The sequence below is a fragment of the Phaseolus vulgaris genome, chromosome 8 (genome assembly GCF_000499845.2).
Source record: "Phaseolus vulgaris cultivar G19833 chromosome 8, P. vulgaris v2.0, whole genome shotgun sequence".
NCBI classification, from domain to species: Eukaryota; Viridiplantae; Streptophyta; class Magnoliopsida; order Fabales; family Fabaceae; genus Phaseolus; species Phaseolus vulgaris.
The window spans coordinates 22,543,714-22,566,082 of record NC_023752.2 but is presented as its reverse complement, the minus strand read 5'-3'; the positions used below and the strand labels follow the sequence as shown (position 1 = coordinate 22,566,082).

Sequence of the window (22,369 nt, the reverse complement as noted above, 5' to 3'; positions counted from 1 at the left end):
ACGAACGACGGCCAGGGAGATAGAATGTAATGCAAGTTTTTTGGTCTTTCGTGCGATATATTCCCGTATTCCTGACATTTCAAGCATTTCCGAACGAATTCTGTGCAGTCTCCTTGCACAGTCGGCCAGTAGTATCCAGCCCTGAGCACTTTAGCAGCCATGGTTCGTGCTCCTGAGTGAGTTCCACATACTCCTTCATGTAACTCGGTCATCACATATGTAATTTGGTCAGGATTCAGACATTTTAGTAGAGGACGAGAATAACCTCTCCTGTAGAGGTCTTGATCAATAAGAATATACCTGGCAGCCTGCTGTTTCATTGTTTTCTCCAAGTGCGGGTCACATATTCCTTCTGTCAGGTATTGTTTGATGGGGGTCATTCAGTTAGGTTGAGTGTTGGTCGTTAGGCATTCCTCTACGCCGACACTTGGTTTACTCAGGGTCACATGTATGACCGACCGGTGGACTCCCTTTTGCTTGACAGTGGCCAATCGTGAGAGAGTGTCTGCTCGAGTGTTGTTTTCTCTCCGGACGTGTTGGAATGATACTTCCTCGAACCTATTTAAGAGGTTTTTCACAAAATGGTAATACTGCTGAAGTAAATTTTCCCTTACCTCATACTCTTCTGTGAGCTGCCCGATGACCAGCCGAGAGTCACTTTTGCAAATCAATTTGGTTATTTCTAACTCCATAGCCAGGTGTAGGCCGGCAATGATAGCTTCATATTCTGCCTGATTGTTCGAAGTCTTGAATTCAAACTTCATTTCCTGTTCAACGACAATCTCGCCTGGCCCTTCCAACACCACTCCTGCTCCACATGAGCGGTTGTTTGAAGAACCGTCTACATACAACACCCATATAGATTCCTCTTCCTCGTTCGGGTGTGGAGTGAGTTCTGATGCGAAGTCTGCGAGGGCTTGGGACTTGATTGCGCCCCTCGGCTGGTATTCGACATGAAATTCTGATAGTTCGATAGCCCATCCTATCATACGTCCGGCTAGGTCAGGTTTAGTCAAAATCTTCATAATAGGATAGTTGGTTCTAACTATGATGCGATGATTCTGAAAATACATCCGCATTCGTCGTGCAGTGATGATTAGGGCCAATGCCACCTTCTCTACCATTTGGTATCTGACTTCTGCGCCGTGTAGCACACGACTCACAAAATACACCGGTCGTTCTTCTGCTTGTATCTCTTGCACAAGAACCGAACTTACTGCTTCGCTGGAGACAGCCAGGTAGACTATGATGGGCTCTCGAGTGTTTGGTTTTTGGATGACCGGTGGAGAAGCTAAAAATGTCTTTAGCTGGAGGAAGTTTTGCTCACATTCGGCCGTCCATTCAAATTTGGTTGTCTTTTTTAATAGTTTAATGATGGGTCTCGTTCGTTCGGCAAGTTTAGGTACAAAACGAGACAGAGATGTAAGACGACCGATGAGTCGTTGGATCTCTTTGAGATTGCTGGGACTCCGCATTTCTGCGATGGCTTTACACTTTTCAGGATTTGCCTCTATGCCCCGGTGAGTGAGCATGAACCCTAAGAATTTTCCTCCTTCCACGCCGAACGCGCATTTTTCAGGATTCAGACGCATATGGTATTTTTGCAAAGCTTGAAAGACTTCTTTCAAATCTGTAATGTGTTGGTCACAGGAGTTCGACTTAACTACGATATCATCGACGTATACTTCGACATTCCGTCCGATCATGTCATGGAAGACATGGTCCATCAAGCGCTGGTAAGTGGCTCCAGCGTTTTTCAGGCCGAACGGCATAACCTCATAATAAAAATTGTTGGAGTCTGTGCGAAAGGCTGTTTTCTCCTTGTCTTTCGGGTGCATCTGGATTTGATTATATCCGGAATATGCGTCTAAAAAGCTGAGCATCTGATGGCCGGCCGCTCCGTCTACCAGCCGATCGATAGTCGGTAAGGGGTACGAATCCTTTGGACAAGCTTTGTTAAGGTCTGTGTAGTCGACACACATTCGCCACTTTCCATTTGCCTTTCTAACCATTACCACATTGGCTAACCACGTGGTGTAATGGGCCTTTTGAATAAAGCCAGCTTGTACAAGCTTTTCGGTTTCTTCTTGGGCGGCCTTACGTCGTTCCTCTCCCAACTTCCTTTTCTTCTGGGAGACTGGCCTAGCTTCTTTGTATACGGATAGACGATGAGTAATAACATCGGGTTTTACCCCGGGCATATCTGCAGCAGTCCAGGCGAACAGGTCAACGTTCTTCATCAATGTTCTATTGATCACATCTCGATCGTCCGGCTTGAGGGAAGTGCCCATGTAAGTTTTGCGGTCCTTATCGCATAGGAATATAGGTTGTAATTCCTCGTCTACCTCCATACGAGGGTCGTCCAATCGGGGATCTAGGTCCACAAGGGCCACCAAGTGCCTTCGGGAGCTCATTCTTCTGGGGCGCCTCTCTGGCGATCGACCTCTTCTGTCTGGCGAGCGATCGGTCGTTGTCTTATATAACCTTCGGGTTGGCTCGACTTTCAGACTGGCTACGTAGCATTCTCGTGCTGTTTTTTGGTCTACGTGTATCGTTGCAATATCTCCGTTTACGGAAGGAAACTTCATAGCCAAATGAGGAGTGGAAACGATGGCCTTTAACCTATTTATGGAGGGACGACCGAGGAGTATATTGTAGGACGTATTAGCATTGACCAGCAAGTATCGGATATTGATGGTTTTGCTGAGATAATCATCACCAAAAGTGGTGAATAAGTCAATATACCCTCTAGTATCCACACGCTCCCCTGAAAACCCGACTATTTGTTCGTCGTAAGGTTGTACCTCTGATTCTGAAATGTTCATTTTTTTAAAAGTTTTCCAATACAAGATGCCGACCGAGCTTCCTTGGTCGACAAGGACCTTAGCAATTGCGAACTTATCGATTTCCACCGTAATGACCATGGGGTCATCTTGAGCGGGATCAATTGCGGTGAAATCAGCGTCCGTGAAGGTGATAGGTGGGATATGCGGTCGGCGGTGTAGGGATGCCGAATGAACTGATTGAATTGCCCTTAAATGTCTCTTCCTGGCTGAATTAGAACATCCTCCTCCCGCGAATCCGCCCGCAATGTAATTGATCTCCTGAGGAGGAGCGCCGAGCGACATAGGCCCAGCAATTGTGTTAATGACTTCTCGAATTTTCTGTTTAGTTCGGCTTCTGCGATCTGGGCTTTCACTTCGAGGCCTTGTCCGTCTGACCGGACTTTCACTTCTTCTTCTGCGGCTCGTGCGGTTTCGATCATTTCGGTCGTCTCGTCGCCCATATCGTGCTCTGTCCTTAGTGAAGTTCTCATCACGTTGGGGTGATCGCGGTGTAGGTGCCACTGTTTTCACAAATTTGCGGAGGTGGCCGGCTTGGACGAGTTCTTCTATCTTATCTTTCAACGCTTGACAGCCTTCGGTCGAATGGCCGTAATTACGGTGGTACTGACAACGTTTAGCTGTATCAGCGTTGGGAGGTGTCTGTGCTTGCTTTAACGTTGGGATTAAGTCAGTTTGTAAGGCTTCGTCCAGTATCTTCCCTCTAGGTACAGTCAGCGGGGTGTAGTTATGAAAACGGGGGCCTCTGTTCTGGAAACGAGGCCCTCGTTCGTTCGTCTTCGGATGGATGCGGACGTCTCTACTTTTTTCCATATTTTCTGCCAGTGTCTTCCTGTGATAGTCTATATGCTCTTCTATTTGCATGAATTTGGTGGCTCTGGTTCTTAATTCATCCATATTGTGCGGCGGTCGTTTTATCAAGCTATCGGTGAATCGGCTTGGAAGTATGGCCGAGATCAGGTGATGCATTGCAATCTCAGGGTTTAAGTTCCTGATCCCCATACACACCCTGCTGAATCTATCCATGAAGGTTCTTAATGACTCTCCCCTTTCCTGCCTGACGTGGAGGAGAGACATGGATGACGTGCGATGGGGCCTGCTGGTGGCATATTGAGTTATAAATTTTGTCTCCAATATTTCAAAGCTGTCCACGGAGTTTGGTGGGAGTCCGGTAAACCATCCGAGAGGTCCTTCTTTAAGTGAAGTGGGGAATACCTTACACCATACCGTCTGGTCCACAGTGTACAATGTCATTTGCGTCCTGAAAATGTTCAAATGTTCGTCTAGATCAGTGGAGCCATCGTATAGGTTCATTGTTAAACCCCTCCATTTTTCGGGAAGAGGTGTTGCGATGATATCGTCCGAAAAGGGATGACCTCTTGGATTTGCCGACCTGTGGGGTGTGACACTTTTGACACTTTGATGAGTGTGCTGTGTGGGTGAAGTGTGATGGACCACTTGGGTCCGAGTTTGTGGGGTAGTTATCTTTGTTCCAGATGGATGAGGGGGCAGAGTTGGAGCGTGGGAATGTCCTTCCCTCTCGGAGTCTTCAAGTTGTTGGAGCAACCTCTTGTTCTGTTCTTTCAGTTGAACCATCTCTTCTGCTTGTTGGCGTCGTTCTTCCTCATAGCGTATCTGGTCTGCCGTCCCTTTCTTCAGTAGTTCCTGCATTTGAGCTTGAAGAATTTGTAACACCGCCATTTGACTCTCCGTAGAGTTGTTGTTATCTGTTGTAGACACCATTGTTGCCGAAATCCTTGTGGGGGGGCAGAGATTATTCGGGCCCAACGGTGGGCGCCAATTGTACCTGTGTGGACGTCAGGGCTAGAGTGATATTGTTCCATGTCAGTATCTAATTGTTGTTGTCCAGCAGCTGCTTAATTCTCCTAGTCCTTTCTCCTCTGCGTGTATGCTCGTCCGGTCGGCGGGGGTACCTGCGATTACACTCCGACGCTCAAGTCAGTTCTCTCCCTTTCTCAGTGTTTTTTCCGAAGATTAAAAATGTACCTTTCCCCCTTTCAGCAGTTTTCCTTATAGGTTGACTTGGGCTTTGGTCCGTGTGGGCCAAATAGGTAGTTGCTGAAATCGTGCTTAGTGGTGTTTGGGTCATGAGTAGTGGCTTCCTAATATTAAGGGAGTGTACCTGAAAATGTCTTTGACCCATTCAACTACAGTTATAACTGCTGTTCTGCCACGTATTTATTTTGTTCGTTTTATTCAACATCCATGTTCGGTCATACGGAGCCGAGCGTACAGTTTTACACAACACATTATAGTTTTATACATTATATGCATGGATATAAATTTACATTTAGTATGAAATATACTTATATATCTAATAATCGATTGTGATATTCAATAAATGTTAATTATTAATGATAATGAGAATAATGATAATAATGAAACACAAATCATGATTAAAGTTATGGATGGTATATAACGAATATGATGATTGAAACCAAATTCTTTGATGTGGCCATAAGAAGACGAGTCGAGGAGAATTATGAAATGCACTTGTATAATTGGGAAGAGAATGAAGAGGCTGAAAATTTGTTTTGATCTGGAGGCATATTCAACATTAATAATGGCATTTATTTATGGTAACATGTGGTGGTGAGTTTAAAAGTTGAAGAGAAAATGTAATGCATATTGACATGGAACAAGGTTGGAGTAGATTTAAGGGGAGTTTCCTTTGAATGGGTGATGGTGAAGGAAGGTGTACCAAATGCAAGGACCACTCCATTTCAGAATTTGATATCCTAAGAAGAAGAAAAAGGTGCTTATTAGGACCCTTCAATGGTGGGACACAAACATTGAAAACCTATGTATCTCTCTCCTCCAATGCCCTCAAATTTGGATAAGTTTGACAAAAAGAATTCAATTGGGTCATGAAATTTTAGTTTTTCCAACCCAAAAACATCCACAAATAAAGTCAATCATACTGTTCAAATGATGTCAGAATTCCACCTACCAAAATTACTTTACCTTATTTTTTTTCTTATTCTATTATCAAAATTTACCTTTATGTTTGTTTTTCTATCAAATCAAATCTATGAAAGACGTTTTAACAAATTCTGCCCTTTTATTTTGTCGGCAAGGTGTAGTGCTGCTCATAAACAATCTATTATATATAACTGTCCAAAACATCATAATTTCTTCTACAAAATTTATATATTTTGGCTAAAACATGCAAAAAGAAAACCCATTTGCTAACCTTCTACACCAAAGAATCTTTATTTGAAATGATGAGGTGAAATCAACTTCTTCTTCTTTTTTATCTAAAATCAGACAAATGAAAAAAATGATAATTTTTTAGTCACACTGTTTGACATATTCAAAGATTTAAAGTTAAACTTTAACTTCTATACATTTAACGATCTTGTTTTTTTCCCTTAAAAAAGCTTACTTGATTGGTGGAAAGATTCGTAAGGTAATAACTATATGTGTTTTATATTTCTTTTATGGTAATTTGTCATTTTTTTTATATATTATTTTTTTTTTATAAAAACTCTTAGATTAAGTATTATTATGAGATTTGACATTTTAACCTGATAATTCAAATAATAACAATCATTGAATACAATATAAAAAATATTAAAAAAAAGAAATATACTTCTTTTTATATTAATTTAGCCTTAACAATAATTAACTCAGAAATTTAATCTAAGTACGTAAATTTGTAAGTATTTTTTAAAATAAAATAAAATAAAATAAATAAAATTTATAATATTCTTTTTAGATGGGGAAATTATTCAATCCACTCCAACATTCAAAATCAACTAAGAAAAATAAAAAATTCTCTGACTCTTTTCTATTTCTTCTATAAAAAGCCTCAAGAGATAACAAGTTATATTGATTGGAAATTTCATGTATCTATGTAGCTTATTTTATTTTCAATTGTTCGAAAATTCTCTATTTTGAATATATTAGAGTTTTGTAGAGCTTCAATTTTGTCCTGTTATCACAGCACATAGTCTAGAGAAAGAAATTTCTAAAATTAAAATTGAATTAACAGAAATTAATAATACCCATTCTTCTTCTACTCATTCTTAATATGGAGGGATTAGGGTTCACTCTCGTCAATAAAGTAAAGGAAAAAATAAATATCCATACCCAACAAATATAAAAGTATACGCATAGCTGGATTTTACTATTGTAGGTAGGAAAAGACATATATATGTAAACTAATATTTAAGAAGAATTATTTTTTTTTTCCTTACTTAAAAATATTATCAAGGCAAAGTTTTAATTGTCCAAGTCCCCACATGAATCCTTGCTTTTAATTACATTTTTTTTGTGATATTTAAATGGTTATAATAAGTGATGATAATATTTTTAAATTATTATATGTCCTTGAAAAATAAAAGAAACGAGAATAATTAGGTTACTATTTTTTCATCAATTGAAAAATTAGGTGGCTAGGGTTAGGTTTTGGCGACTTGAAATTGCTAAAATTTAAGTACCTTGGAATTTAGTTAAAAAAAATTCAAATTTTAATTTTGAATTACTTTTTGTTTCTTGAACATTGATTTTGATGCACAATTCTACATGTTTATTTCAGTTACCAACACTCACTTCCATTGGTAATGTTGCATTTGGAAGGCTACATTTACTCACTAAACCACTCAAAAATCACCACCCAACCCAAATGGTCTCACTATTATACCATAATTTTCTCCAAATTCATTTTTTTTCTTCTAAATTTAATGCAATTTAAAGTGGAATTTCTGGAAATAGATAGATTTTTTTTTTTAAATTCCAGAATTAAATAAATAGTATTCGTGAACTAAACGGCTTAGAATAAGTACAAGTTATGATACGTGGAAATAAAAAAAATTGAAACGTTTTGTCGACCACTATTCTTAATAATCACGTATACCCTTCGAGTTTTAATTACACCAATTTTTTTAAAAAAAACCTCCAAATTCTCATTCTACATTTATAACCCATTAACACCTTTCATTACCACTAAAAAAATTATAACAAAGTCATATTTTACTAACAAAAAAATAAAATAGACTTATTACATATTAAAATGTTTATTTGATATTAATATTTAAAGCAGGAAAACAGCTGAAGCAAAAAAGCAAAGAGTGAATTGTTACCATGAATGATATGAGTTTTTTTAGGTTTCTTGTAGTTTGGATTTGGCCTTGATGTGCCTATCTTAAGAAAGTGGCCTGCAGAGATGACTAAATCTTAGTATGGAGTATGAAGTATTGAGTATGGAGCAGAAAAGTTAAAGGATATGGTTTGATTCTATGAATCCAGTACATGAGATTTGAGATTGTAGAATAATTTGTTGGAGTTGCACTTGATTAGAAAGGGAAACACACCCAATATGCCAACTCTAGTTCCACTCATGTCAAAAATCTACTTCCCTCACAACTATCATTGCTTCCTAATATCATAACATAAGGACAATAATCTCTAATCACTACTCTTCATTCTCCAACTATATCTTCTTCCCTACCATGCACATATGTCTTTTTCATTCTTCATACTTAAAACTTAAATTACATTATTTACTTTCTATTGCCTTCAATTATACTTTCTAAATCTTATATCTCAATTCTAATCTTAATATATTCATCAAATTATAGATTTTTTTTTTTCTAAATTGAATTTCTAAGATTTTTTGTCATCTAAATTAATCTTAATTTGAATGTAATTTTGGAGTTAAATTTTGACATGACAAGTAAAAACGATGTATCATAATTTTGATCATTAATTTTTATATGGTCTTTCTCATTTTTAAAAGAGATTTTTTTTTCTCTCTACCTCCTAATCTCTTCTTGCATCTCTATAATTTTGATGAAAAGTCATACCCTTAATAAAATTAAAAGTTAACTATAAGTCTACTAAAAAAACAATATTATCTATGGATTTTTATTCATAAATCTGAATTCGTAGGTAAATTCAATATTACCTACAGATATTACCTATGAACAACATTACCTACAAATATTACACAAAGATTTGAATCCGTAGGTAAATTCAACATTACCTACCAACTATTACCCACAAATCTTATTACCTACCAACTTTTACCCACGGATCTCTATTACTTACAAATCTCTATTACCTACAGATCTTTATTATCTACCAATTATTACCCACATATCTCTATTACCTACCAATTATTACCCACGAATCTCTATTACCTACAAACTATTACTCACAGATATCTATTACCTACCAACTATTATCATAATAATTATATATATATATATATATATAATATTAAAAATATTATTATAATATAAATAATTATAAAATCATAACTAATATTCATAAATAATAATAATAAATAATAATAATCATAACTAATAAGTATACACATTAATAATATTAATATAATAATATAAATAATATTATTAGTATTATATTAATAATAATAATACAAATAATATTAATAGTAATAATAATATTAATAGTATTAATGATATGAATAAAATTAATAATAGTAGTAATAATAACATTAATAATATAAATAATATTAATAAAATTAATATTATTTATAATATTAACAATATTAACACTATTTATCATATTTAATAATATTAATAATATTAATAAGTATGATAATAATTATAACATGATAACAAAACTTGATTAGTTTAATGGTTAAAGCTTCTTTCGTCATTCTTCAATAAATTTGCTTTTTGTTTTGTTAATTTACTTATATTTATTTATTGTAGTAGCATTTTATTCATCATAAAATTAGTATCTATTTTTATTTTAATTTATTATTATTTATACAATTTATTTAAGTTTAGAATTACTCTCGTAATACACCAAAAAACTGCTAATTAGTATATAAAAAATAGTTAACACATACAAATATATAACATTGGTCATTAGATAATAATTGAGAATAATTTTTTTTATAATCGTATATATTAATCAACTAATTCGAAATTGGTGGAATTTTGTTAGTGATCCTAAGCTCAAGTTTTAGACATAAAATTGTTAAATATTTTTAAAAGGTAACTAACTCGTGATAATTTCACGGGTTTAAATAAGACTGTCTTTCTTAAAAAAAATGTATATTGATTTTTTATCAAACAAAACTGAAAATTAATTTTATCATGTGTAAGGACTTTCTTGAAAAGTCATCACCAACCACTGCATTGACAATAACTAATAATTTTACTGCATTAAATTTCATGTTTTATATAAGATATTTAGAAATTAAATTTAAGAGTTTACTTTTTGAAATATCAAATTCTTGATGTTTTGATTCTTTGTACTTATGCTAACATGTAACTTCATTGTAGTTTATTTTTGTAAATATTTGAATATAATTATCAAAAAATTAAATATTAACATCAAATTAAATGTTAAAATAATTAATATCTAACTTATATCACTAAATTGGAGTATATTTTGTTCTCCTTATTTAGTTTAATTATTTTTTTTATCAATTTTATAAAATGGTTTGAAGGAAAAATAGTTACCTTTTCAAATTCAAAATAGGTACTTGCTATCTCAGGTGAGAGGATTTGGCCCATAGCATGTGATGAACCGAGCCATATAATGTGGACCCAATAGAATTCGGCCCGATATGCTTAAAAATTTAGGTTTCAGGCCGTTTTTGGAAGTAAACTATTGGACAAAAACACGCACACCCAATCTATCATTAAAATAATTAATTTCTTTAAAAATATTATTGCATTTTTTTCTTTACTAACCTCATTTTGTGAATTTGGTTTATTATCATTTTTGAATAATTTTATCCTGCAACATTTAAATTGTGTAATTTAATTATTTTATTAACTAGATATATGATATTTAATAAAAATGAAGGTTTCTCTATAAAAAAGAACATGTCTTTTTTAACAATGATTTTATGATAATGCATGAGTCTCACATGAAATTTTTGTTAAGTATTGGATACCATATGAGCTTAAATTATATAATTAAAATAACGAGGGATCAAGTATTTTACTTTGAAATTATCCTTACTGGTGATGAATACATACCAACAAACTACAAATATAGGTTTAATAAAAGGAATGATCTAATGAAAGAGGTGAATTAGTGCATTGTGCAAAATTATTTGTTCAAGGAACATGATATGCCTAAGATACCATAATATGTGTGTCACGATATTGCAAAAATAGTGTTTCTTCTTTTATATTAATAGGTAAATCATATTTGTAATAATTTTTTATATTTATGAGAAACCTTCTTAATTCATGTTTTTGACTTGTCTTAATATGTTCTTGGTGAAATTGTTGACGTGGAGCTGTGGAGTGTGCCCTAGCTGTATTAAGAAAATTAATGAAACAAAGTAAAAAATATACGTGTGTATAATGTGACACTGAAAATAATACAACAGTATTAAGGTTATGTATTGAAAAAATCGAACTATTAATTTATGACAACTATTTAAGCTTTTCAATTCTTCATCAATTATTTTATTTTAAATGTTCTCAACTAATTAAACATTTCGTGTTTGATATTAAGAACCAATTGATTAATAAGGTATACTGTAGAAAAAACCTTATTTTATGAATACTTCTTTTCAGAAAAGTGATTGAACAACATCTCTGTTAACGATTTTTATGTCTTTCACTTAGAGGAGGATCACTTTGATCTAAGATCTATTTTAGAGGTTGTTCACGCTGTTGGATTAAAGTTGTGACTTTAAGGTGAAGGTTGTGTTATGGAATGGATAATTGTGTGTTGTAAAATTGTTTGAAGATGAGGAGGTTATTAACTCAACATTAGACAATTTTATAAAAATAAATATTTGTTTGTAGTTAAGGTTAATATGTTTTTTTTAGCTGATTTGCTCATATATTTAAAGATATTGATTTCACAACAAAAATCCCAAGAAAAATAAATTAATTTGTTGAAAAGGGGCATGACATTTAAGAATGTAAGTTAACTTATATAATTTTTTTATGTAAATATTGAATTTTAGATGAAATAATTTTTGGTCCATGTTGATTTAATTAATCCTATTATAATGTCAACAACTATGATGTTTTATTTTGGTAATTTCAAAACATTTTAATATATTTATACTTTTAGAAACTTTTTATAAACCATTTATTTTTTTTTGAATGAATGAAACTTAATAATAAATATGTGAAAATCAATAGAGGTGAAGTTTGTTAATCAAGAGTGATCAAGTGCTTTGAAGAATCCAAATCTAAGTGTTTGATGAAAGGCTGGTGTTGTTGCTGTTTCTGGGAGGGATCTGGGGAGAATAGAATGTGATCCACTCCATTGTTGAATCTAAAACTGATGTGCTTTAAAACCTTTTTGAAATCAAGTGTTTTTCAACTAAATGAAAAACAACCTGTTGTTTTGTCGAATCAACTGGTTGTTTTACTATTAGGAGTTTTTGAAAAGGTTGAAAACTATTTTAATTTGGTTGACTTAACTGTCAAACCAAACAATCGGTTGTTTCGTGGTTTCAACCGATTGTTTCTTTGAAAATCCTACCACAATTCAGTTTTGAATGATTGAATGTGCTTTAAATGTTTTTCAATTGAATACACTCCTTCATTAATTGCTTTGACCAATCTTTGAAAAATATAAATGGTTTGTTAATGTTTTCAAACAAGTAACATAAACAAATTTGAGTTTTTGAGGAGTGTCAAAAATTGATTCTAAGATTTGAACATTCATATCAAGCTTTGGATTTTCAAAGAGAGTGGAGTAAGATTGCAGTTGTATTAATTTCAGTTTGTACTGTGAACAAGTGTAATCCCTTATAAACCTACTGTATTTCTGGTGTTGTGTTGCCAAAGAGTGTTGTGTGTTCTTAAGGTGGTCAAGATCAATAATCTTGGTGTGTTTCTTGAAGGGTTCCAGGTCATTACTTTGGTGGTTTGTGTTTTGTAATCTGGTTTGATTGCTTAGTGGATTACCTAGTGGTTTTCTGGGGACTGGATGTAGCTCTTGGCTTAAGAGTGAACTAGTATAAACAGTTGGTGTATCTCTCTCTTACTCTGAACTCATTTAAATTATGTTTTAAGTTTTGCTGATATAAACAACCGATTGTTTCGAAGAAACAACCGATTGTTTTTCTATTGCTTTGTTGTTTAATTGCTTATATTCTTGGCTAACTTGATTCCTGTTCTGGATTCACACAAAGAATTTTGTTAAACCTGAAAAAGTTTTTAAAAACCTCTCTTAAACAATTCACGCCCTTCTCGTTTAAGGTCATATATTCTAACAATTGGCATCAAGAGTTTGGTACTTGAAAAATATTTAAGTTTGATCCTAAAATCTTTTTTCTATGGCTGAAAAAACTACCTTTTGGGGAGGGTGCCTCAATTAACAGACCACCCTTGTTTTGTGGTTTGAATTATCAGTTTTGGAAAGTTAGAATGAAAATCTTTGTTGAATATCTTGATAAAGGAATTTGGGATGCAATTGCAAATGACCATTTTATTTCTAAATTTGAAAAGGATGGATCTTCTATTGAAAAACCATGGTCCCAATGGACTGATGCTGAAAATAAAAAGGCCAAGTTTGATTGCATTGCCAAGAATATCATAACCTCTGCTTTGAATTCGGATGAATTTTTTAGGATCTCACAATATGCATCTGCTAAGGAAATGTGGGATACTCTAGAGGTCACCCATGAAGGAACAAATGATGTGAAGAGAGCAAAGAAACATACTATAATACAAAAGTATGAGATGTTTAAAATGCTCAAGGGAGAATCGATTGCTGAAGTACAAAAGAGATTCACTCACATCATCAACCATCTAATGAGTCTTGGAAAAACCTTTGACAAAGAGGAGTTAAACATCAAGATTCTCAAGTGTCTTGATAGATCTTGACAACCTAAAGTCACGACTATCTCTGAATCAAAGGACTTGACATCTTTAACTACAATCTCCTTGTTTGGAAAGCTTGGAGAACATGAGTTGGAGATGAATAGACTCAATGTTCAAGAAAGTGAAGATAAGCATGTAAGGAACATTGCTTTGAAAGCTGCCAAGCACAAGAATAAGCAAGACTCAAGTGATGAAAGTGAGGAAGAAAATCTTAGCTTGCTTTCTAAAAAGTTCAGTAAATTCTTGAAGAGAAACCGCAACAAAGAATCCAACAAAGAAAGGTATGGAAACAAGAAAACTAGTGATTTCAATTCTAACAATTATACTTGCTTTGGTTGTGGAGAACAAGGGCATATAAAAGCTGATTGCCCAAATAAAGAAGGCAAGGAAAAAAAGTCAAGCAATAAGGAAAATAAAGGGAAATCAAAAAGAGCCTATATTGCTTGGGATGAAAATGAAGTCTCTTCATCAAGCTCCTCATCAAGTGAAGATGAAAAACTCAATGTGTTTAATGACAGAAGGAGACGATGATTCAAGCAGCTCAAGCAATGTAAGTTCTTGTGCTTCCTTAAATGCTGAAAACTATAGTCAATTACTTCAAGTTTTTAAAGAAACTCATGAAGAAGCTAATCGATTGGCTCTCGCAAACAACCGATTGAAAGGGTTGAATAACTGGCTTGAAAATAGAGTCAAGACTCTTGAAGAAGAATTGGAAAAGTCAAAAACTGATTTTGAAAATTTTGAAATGCATTGCAAAAATTCTTCTCATTTGAGTAACTCTAAAGTTTGTGAAAATTGTAAAACTCTTGAGAGTAAGATCCACTATCTTGTAAGAACTGTGGATAAACTTTCAAAGGGTAAATCCAACTTTGAAACTATCTTGGCATCCCAAAAATGTGTTTTTGGAAAATTTGGTTTGGGGTTTTATCCTCAAAAAGAGAAAAGTGGGATTTTAAAGCCTTTTTCAAAACTGCCAGAAAAACAACTGATTGAAAGATCGAAACAACCGGTTGTTACATGCTTTTACTGCATGAAAAGAGGCCACTCAGTTAGATTCTGTAAAATCATGAAATATTTTGTTCCTAAAGGTATTATGAAATGGATTCCCAAAGGCTGTGAGGTGTCAAATGATAAAATTGAATCAAAAGGACCCACATTTGTAAGAGGACCAAATCTTGTTGCTTGAATTTATTTGTGTTGTAGGGATACTAAAAGAAGCATGAGGTCTTGAGTTATCTGATCAAGCTTTTGGAAGACAAGGAGTTTGTCTGGAATTGAAGTAAGATTCTATACCAGCTCAAGGTGTCTTGAAAGCCAAAAGAAGCACTCTTGATCATAAATAAATGACTCATTGAAGGGACTTCATAACAAAAGGATAAGACCTTCCTTGTCTTTGTTTTCTTTTTCTCTGTTATAAATTCATGCTAAAATATTCATCTATGTGTGTATACAATTACATTTTGATTCCTCTCTGTTTTTGTTTTAAAATCATGAACATTGTTAACCGATTGTTTTTTCGAAACAAACGATTGTTTCTTCTCTGACAACACTGCATAAAAATTGATTTGATTTCTTTATGCACTCTATCTGTTACAAATTTCGTTTTAAGGGAATTATGAGTCAATAAAGCAGTAATGGGGCCTGATTTGGTTAAGAAGAAAATTGCTTCTTGTCATAAAAGGAATATGTACTGACTAGTCCCCGTGCGTTGACTAACCACTGGTAATGTTGGTGCCACGTAAGTGGGTCCCACGAGCAGCGCGGGCCAGTACTCCGCAAAGCACGTGCGCTAAGGAACCAAGAGTGGTCAGACGTCGATCATCAGGATGCACCGACTTGCCACTAAACAGTGTGGAGAGGTCGGACATCGAGAATCCAAACAGTAGAGATGGGCCATGAGAAGTAGATCCAGATCACACACCAGTTATCAGTAAGGGAGAAGCGTAGATCACGAGTGCCCATGCATGTAGAGTGGATGAGGCGTTCAGGCGTGACACAAAGTATAAAAGCCACTGGAAAGATATGGTCAACAACGACCACGATTAGGGGCGAGATGTATGGCACATGAACAACTAGGGCACTCTCAGAGGCGGGTGACCCCATAGATCAGGTCCACGAGGAGGCATCCAGGTGGTCATCCCGTCAGAGGTTGCACTCCAGTTAGGGACCCCATGCACTAGGTTATCCTAAGAGTAAGATAACAACAGTGCTGGGCCCACCCACCAGAATGGCCCGTTTCAGGTATACAGGAAACCCTAGTTTTCAGTCTATAAATAGTAAGTTAACAGGCTTGGCCAAGAGAGAATCCTCTTGTGCCGTTACACACACACAAGAGCAAGAGTACACAGTTTTTTGGTGTTTCCTAGCCCTAGTACTGACTTGAGCATCGGAGTGCAAACGGCCGCAAGGGCGCTCATTGTCTTTGTGTTTCAGGTGTTCATCACAGGGAAGGCACATGCGAATGCAAAGACTCTGGACGTGAGTGTGACGTAGACGCACGAAGGCGTTTCGAGTCAACCGGCAGGAACATTTGGCGCCCACCGTGGGGCACGATACACAACATTGTCCCACTAGCAAGAACCAGAAAGGTCCAAGAGATGAGAAGTACGAGGCAAGGACCTGCTGCACCAAATGGGGGTGAGGGCCTCACCCTGCTGTAGGTTATGGAGATGATGCGAGCCCTTCAGGAGGAAGTGGTCGTATCAAGAGCATCAGGTACCTTGTCGTCAACGCCTCATCTGCTTATAATATGTTGTTGGTAGGCCAACGCTAAACAGGTTAGGGGCGATGCCGTCGACAAGGCACATGAAGATGAAGTTACCGGACCTGACGGGGAAGGTGATTACCATCAAATCAGATCAGAAGAAGGCCAAACGTTGCTACGAGAATAGCCTCAAGACAAGGCGAGGGGTGTCCATGGTCACTAATGGACCACCGTATGCTGAGAGAGTCCTCTTGCCCGAGGTCAGCCGCCCCAAACCCGGCAGGCCGTAACAGAAATCACCCGCGAAATCGAATCTGATCCGTTTGGCAATTCCGGGGAAAGAGAGATTGGAGAGAGAATCTCCAACCTGAGCAACACCCCCGTCTAGACAGCACGAACCCCGGTTGAGAAGATCGTAGAGTTCAGAACCGGGATCACCAGTGAGGATCAATTAGACAATCGGTTTGGGCTCCGAACAAAGGCAGGGTCAGTTTCAAGGTCTTACGCCCAGGGGAAGCAGAGTATGGTAAGAGCCTGGAGAGAAACTTCAGGGGCCATCGCACCCGCTCTCCCCCGAGTGGACCAATTCCCTCAAGAAAACAAAGATCTTTGGAAATGAAGCGCGCATGCTTAGGCGTTGAAGCAGGGCTCGGTTCCTCATACACGGAACGCAGCCAACTACAAGTTTATTTCAGGAATATTGTACGTGGTATTAGAGGACACTCTTTTTCCCTTACAAGGTTTTTTAATGAGGTCCCCAGATAATTGAAGTATTTTTTCGAGTTATGTACAATTCAGCTAAGAACTTGTTTCCTTGCGTTAGAGGTCTTGTGAGCGGAGAGGTAGGTTCGCGAGAGAACACCTCCCCTCTCAAGTGAAAGCGCCAAGGTTGAACGAAATAGTTCGCCAGATAAATCCTCCTCGCCTCTGAGCGAAGCTGAGGTCAGTTAAGTATTTGTTTGCCTTACGTTAGAAGTCTTGTAGGCGGAGAGGTAGGTTCGCAGATAACACCTCCCCTCTCGAGTGAAAGCGCTAGGGTTAAACGTAATAGATAAATCCTCCTCGCCTCTGAGCGAAGCTGAGGTCAGTCGAGCAATCGTTTTCCTCGCGTTAGAAGCCTCGTGGTTGAAGAGGTAGGTTCGGAGAGAAGACCTCCCCTCTCGAGTGAAAGCGCTAAGGTTAAACGTAATAGTTATCAGTTAAATCCTCCTCGTCCTTGAGCGAAGCTGAGGTCAGTCAATAGTTAAATCCTCCTCACCCTCGAGCGAAGCTGAGGTCAGCTACGAATTAATTTCTCTTGTGCTAGAAGTCTTGCGAGCAGAGAGGTAGGTTCGTAAGAGGACACCTCCCCTCATGAGTGAAAGTGCCGAGGAAAAACGAAACAATTCGACAGATAAATCCTTTGCGCCGTTGAGCGAAGACGAGGACATTTAAGAGTTTGTTTCCCTTGCGAAGAACGCTAAGGCGGAACAACCCAGTTCACGGTGAAAACCTCCCCTCACAGCAAGGGGAACATGCGACAGAACATCCAAGGAAATATCGCGGTGCCAGACACCACGACAGGAGCAGTGATAAGAGTCAAAACGCAATTTAACATATAGAAATGCAACAGATATGAGTTCAGACAGTAAAAGTAGCAAACAAATAAAGGAGTTTGTGCGTCAATACAAGTCAAAGAAGGACCCTGGAAACAATTTTCCCGTTATCAACCATGTTCGACGCGAAAAAGGGTGTAGTGTCCACTTCTGGATGCACACAAGCAATTTGAGCAAGAGCATCCTTGAAACCCTCGTCATAAGCATCCAGAATGTCTCCAGTCAGGTCAGCCTCAGCTTCCTCAAACCTTTTGGCTTGCTGACGAAACTCGGCTTTCGCCCGATCCAATTGCACCTCAAGATTGGAAGACCTTCGTTCAAGCTCCGTAATCTTGGCTTTGGACACCTTGTCGTCCTCTTCCAACTCAAAGACCTGAACCCGCAGGGACAGGACTCTCGCCTCCAGCGTAGTAACCTCTTGGCGCTTGTTGTGGAGAAGCTTCGAGAAATGGACTAACTATTCTCTCAGAGTCGCCTCGCGGGCAGAAAACAAGCGAGATGTCGAGGAGTCCCCAGATTCAGCCCTGAACAATAGGACGTTGAACTGAGCGAGAAGCGCCTCGAAGTCGAAACCCAGTTTCTCCCTAGTAACAACTCCATCTAGATCCACAGTCACCTCTTGTTGAAAGCCCTTGATGGCATGTTGGAGGACAAGGGGCAGAAGGAGTAGAGACACCAGTCCCGCCGAGACCAGGGAGCAGAGAAACACCGGTCGAGCGACCACGGGGCAGGGCAGAGCGGCCGGAGGATGAAGAGTGTGAAACCGTCACCGGAGTAGGTTTGGGTTTTTTGTAGATTGACCCCTCAGCAGAATCCTCGTCTGACTTAATCACCACGGCTTTATGCCGGCAAGAGAGGGAAGTGGGAGACGATTGAACGACAGGAAGAGGGATTGAAACCCCAGGATTGGAGGGAACCGGCGAAGACGCAGCGGTGGCGAGGGCGCGAGCGCGAGCGTGCTGAAGAGAAGTGCCCACGTCCCTAGAAACCCCGTGAAGACGAGTGAGAATATCAGTTAACTTGGCTAGTTTTTCCTCGGTTAAACCCATGCCTGCACACAAAGTTCAAGAGATATGAAGATAAACCACGCGAGTGTATGGAAAGAAAGCACAAATGCAACGTTACAGTAACCAAAAACAATATCTCCCAGAGTTTAGGGTTTCTTGAATAAAAAAGAAAACCCAGAAACAGAAAGTGGTTGATACAAAGATTAGGCAAATGAGCGGTTATCCAGAACCAGTAAGCGGGAGTGAATGAAAGTCAGTGTTCATACCTGTAGGTTATAGCAAAGAGAGAGCAGAAAGGTGTGGAAGAAGCGCACGAATGCTTGAGGAAGAAGGCGAAACGATCAAAGAGTTTCGGAGAATGATGTAACAAGCGATTTGATGCGCGCGTTTTCCAGTGTTTACAGGAAGACGAAGAAGCGTAAGCGATGTTAAGCCCTAGCCGTTGATCAAGACACGTGTGCACAGATAAGACAGGCTCGAAAAGACGTCACTTTGGCGCCGTATTTACGTCCTGTCGCACAGAGCCACATAGATCACCCAGGGCAAGGACTTAGCCTCTTAGCTGAACGAGTTACAGCTCGAGGCTGGGGGGCTTGTGTACCGACCAGTCCTCGAGTGTTGAATAACCACTAGTAATGTTGGTGCCACGTAAGCGGGTCCCACGAGCAGCACGGGCAAGTACTCCGCAAAGCACGTGCGCTAAGGAACCAAGAGTAGTCAGACGTCAGTCATCAAGATGCACCGACTGCCACCAAACAGTGTGGAGAGGTTGGACATCGGGAATCCAAACAGTAGAGATGGGCCACGAGAAGTGGATCCCAGATCACACACCAATTATCAGTAAGGGAGAAGCCTAGATCACGAGTGCCCATGCATGTAGAGTGGACGAGGCGTTCAGGCGTGACACAAAGTATAAAAGCCACTGGAAAGATATGGTCAGCAAGGGCCACGATCAGGGGTGAGCTGCATGCATGGCACGTGAACAACTAGGGCACTCTCAAAGGAGGGTGACCCCAGAGATCAGGTGCACGAGGAGGCATCCAGGTGGTCATCCCGTCAGAGGTTGCACTCCAGTTATGGACCCCACACACTAGGTTATCCTAAGAGTAAGATAACAACAGTGTTGGGCCCGCCCACCAGAAAGGCCCGTTTCAGGTAAACAAAAACCCTAGTTTTCAATCTATAAATAGTAAGTTAACAGGCTTGGCCAAGAGAGAATCCTCTTGCGCCGTTACACATACACAAGAGCAAGAGTACACAGTTTTTTGGTGTTTCCTAACCCTAGTACTGACTTGAGTGTTGGAGTGCAAACGGCCGCAAGGGCGCCCACTGTCTTTGTGTTTCAGGTGTTCATCACAGGGAAGGCACAAGTGAACGCAAGGACTCTGGACGTGAGTGTGACGTAGACGCACGAAGGCGTTTCGAGTGAGCCGACAGGAACATAATATATTCCATATCTTGGAAATTCAAGTGCCTTTATGATTAGTCAAATCAGCATGTGTTGACCATGTGATTTTCTGGTAAGGGCTGACGTGATTCTGTGCAAGACTGGACCAGATTCCTTTTCTTGAAGACTGAAACCCACTGTAGCGAAAGGATCAAAAAGGATTTTTGTTTTGCTATAAAACCCTTTGCAGTTGTTTTTCTACACAAAAACAACCCATTGACATATCTCTTGTTGCATCTCATATCTTCCTATGTTTTTTTGTCTCTCACATTCTGATTTCATGGATTCCACTCCTCCGTCATAAAAAAGAATTAAAATCAGAGTTGTAAGATCAGGAGGACGTCTTGAAGGCTGGTTTTCAGGAGACAATGAATTGATTGAGAAATATCGCTCTGAAACAAGTAGAAAAGTGATAAACAATCCAAAAGTTGTCTCTTTTGGCTGGTTGAAGAGCCAAAAGCTGGATGATGTGAGAAGGCTTCTTAAAGAACAACTGCTGAAAAGGTTCTTAAAGATGAAAGAGAACATCTATCCGGATCTTATTCGGGTTTTCTACACCAATTTAAAGTTTGAAGGTAACAATCTTGTTTCTCATGTCAAGGGTGTGGATATGGAGATCACTCATGAAGTTTGGGTTGCTGTGACTGGCCTAAAGTATGTTGGCTTGAGAATCAATAAAGGAAACATTGGTGTGGTGGAAGACTTCAACAAAATTCAATATTACAAAAGTTGTTTGAAGAATCCTCATGCACAAGTAAGAACATGCTCGGTTGGAGGATTGAAATTGAATGAAAGGTTGTTGGCTCTCATTGTCACTTGGATTCTAACACCAAGAGGGAGCAACCATTCTGTTCTAACTGAGGAAGATCTTGTCTACATATACTGCATAATGAGCAAAGTCAAGATTAACTGGATTTATAACATCAATGAGCACATGCAAAAATCTATGAGGTTAAGTGATTATCATTATCCTTATGCTATCTTGATTTCTAAATTCTTAAACTATTTTGAAGTGAACCTTGAGGATGAAACATCTGAGTTGGTGAAATCAACATTTGAAGTGAACAATGGATCACTAATTAAGATGGGTTTTACCAAGATCAATGGAAAATGGGTAAGTAAGGATGGTGAACATGGTGGTTCCTCAAGTGGCTTTCATGCTGAACATGGTGAAGATGATCAAGAAGCTGCTGAAGGTGCTGATATGGATGTTCCAGATGAAGAACAACCTGCTATTGCTTTTGGTGCTGGGACAAGTGCTGGACATCAAGGAGATATAACTCCTTCAATGTCTTCCTTTGAGAGCTACATGGTGAATAGGCTAGATGGCTTTGCTGAAAACCAAAGGAATCTTCATGATCTTTGTGTGTCAAATTTTCAGAACTTTGATAATAGATTTCAAAGCTTGGATACACGTTTTCAGACCCTTCATGAACAAATTGAAGCTGTTCAGAATCAGATTTTCAAGCTGCAGTATGGAAAAGAAGATTAAAGAAAAACAATTGGTTGATTTCATGAAACAACCGATTGTAAAGCTTGGAAGTCAAGACTTTGTTGTTCTTTCTATGTTTATGTTGCTTTATTGTGGACTATTCTGTTTTCATCTCCTTCAAAAGTCTATTTGTGAAGACATATAAGGGGAGAATATGGTTTCTGTGTTGCTTTACAAACTGTTATAACTCTTTAATTTCTGTTTTTAAGTTATTTTTGCTTCTGCTGATAAAAACAATCAATTGAATCGAGGAAACAACCGGTTGTTTGTTTTGGCTGGTTTTCTGCTTTTTCATTTATGTTGAAAACTAGTTGATGTATGATCACAACCTACTATGAGAGATGCTCTGGATTGCATAGTTTTTTGTTTTGCATGTGTAGTTTCAGATTCAATCAAGATCAACACAAGCAACCAAAGATTTGTCTTCATCAAATAGGGGGAGATTGTTGATCAAGAGTGATCAAGTGCTTTGAAGA

At 37.9% G+C, this 22,369-nt stretch overlaps 2 protein-coding genes across 2 annotated transcripts; one reads left to right on the top strand and one right to left on the bottom strand.

The window, feature by feature from the left end:
• Positions 1 to 380: 380 nt before the first annotated feature.
• LOC137824768 (uncharacterized) lies at positions 381 to 4,586 on the bottom strand. The gene has a single exon (XM_068630442.1). The coding sequence runs from the start codon at positions 4,584 to 4,586 to the stop codon at positions 381 to 383; it is 4,206 nt and encodes a 1,401-aa protein (XP_068486543.1).
• Positions 4,587 to 13,192: 8,606 nt separating this feature from the next.
• LOC137824767 (uncharacterized) lies at positions 13,193 to 13,651 on the top strand. The gene has a single exon (XM_068630441.1). The coding sequence runs from the start codon at positions 13,193 to 13,195 to the stop codon at positions 13,649 to 13,651; it is 459 nt and encodes a 152-aa protein (XP_068486542.1).
• The last annotated feature ends 8,718 nt before the right edge of the window (positions 13,652 to 22,369 follow it).

Excerpts from the sequence above, each read along its gene's own strand:
- LOC137824768 (XM_068630442.1), bottom strand. The coding sequence starts at position 4,586 with ATGGTGTCTACAACAGATAACAACAACTCTACGGAGAGTCAAATGGCG.
- LOC137824767 (XM_068630441.1), top strand. The coding sequence starts at position 13,193 with ATGAAAATCTTTGTTGAATATCTTGATAAAGGAATTTGGGATGCAATT.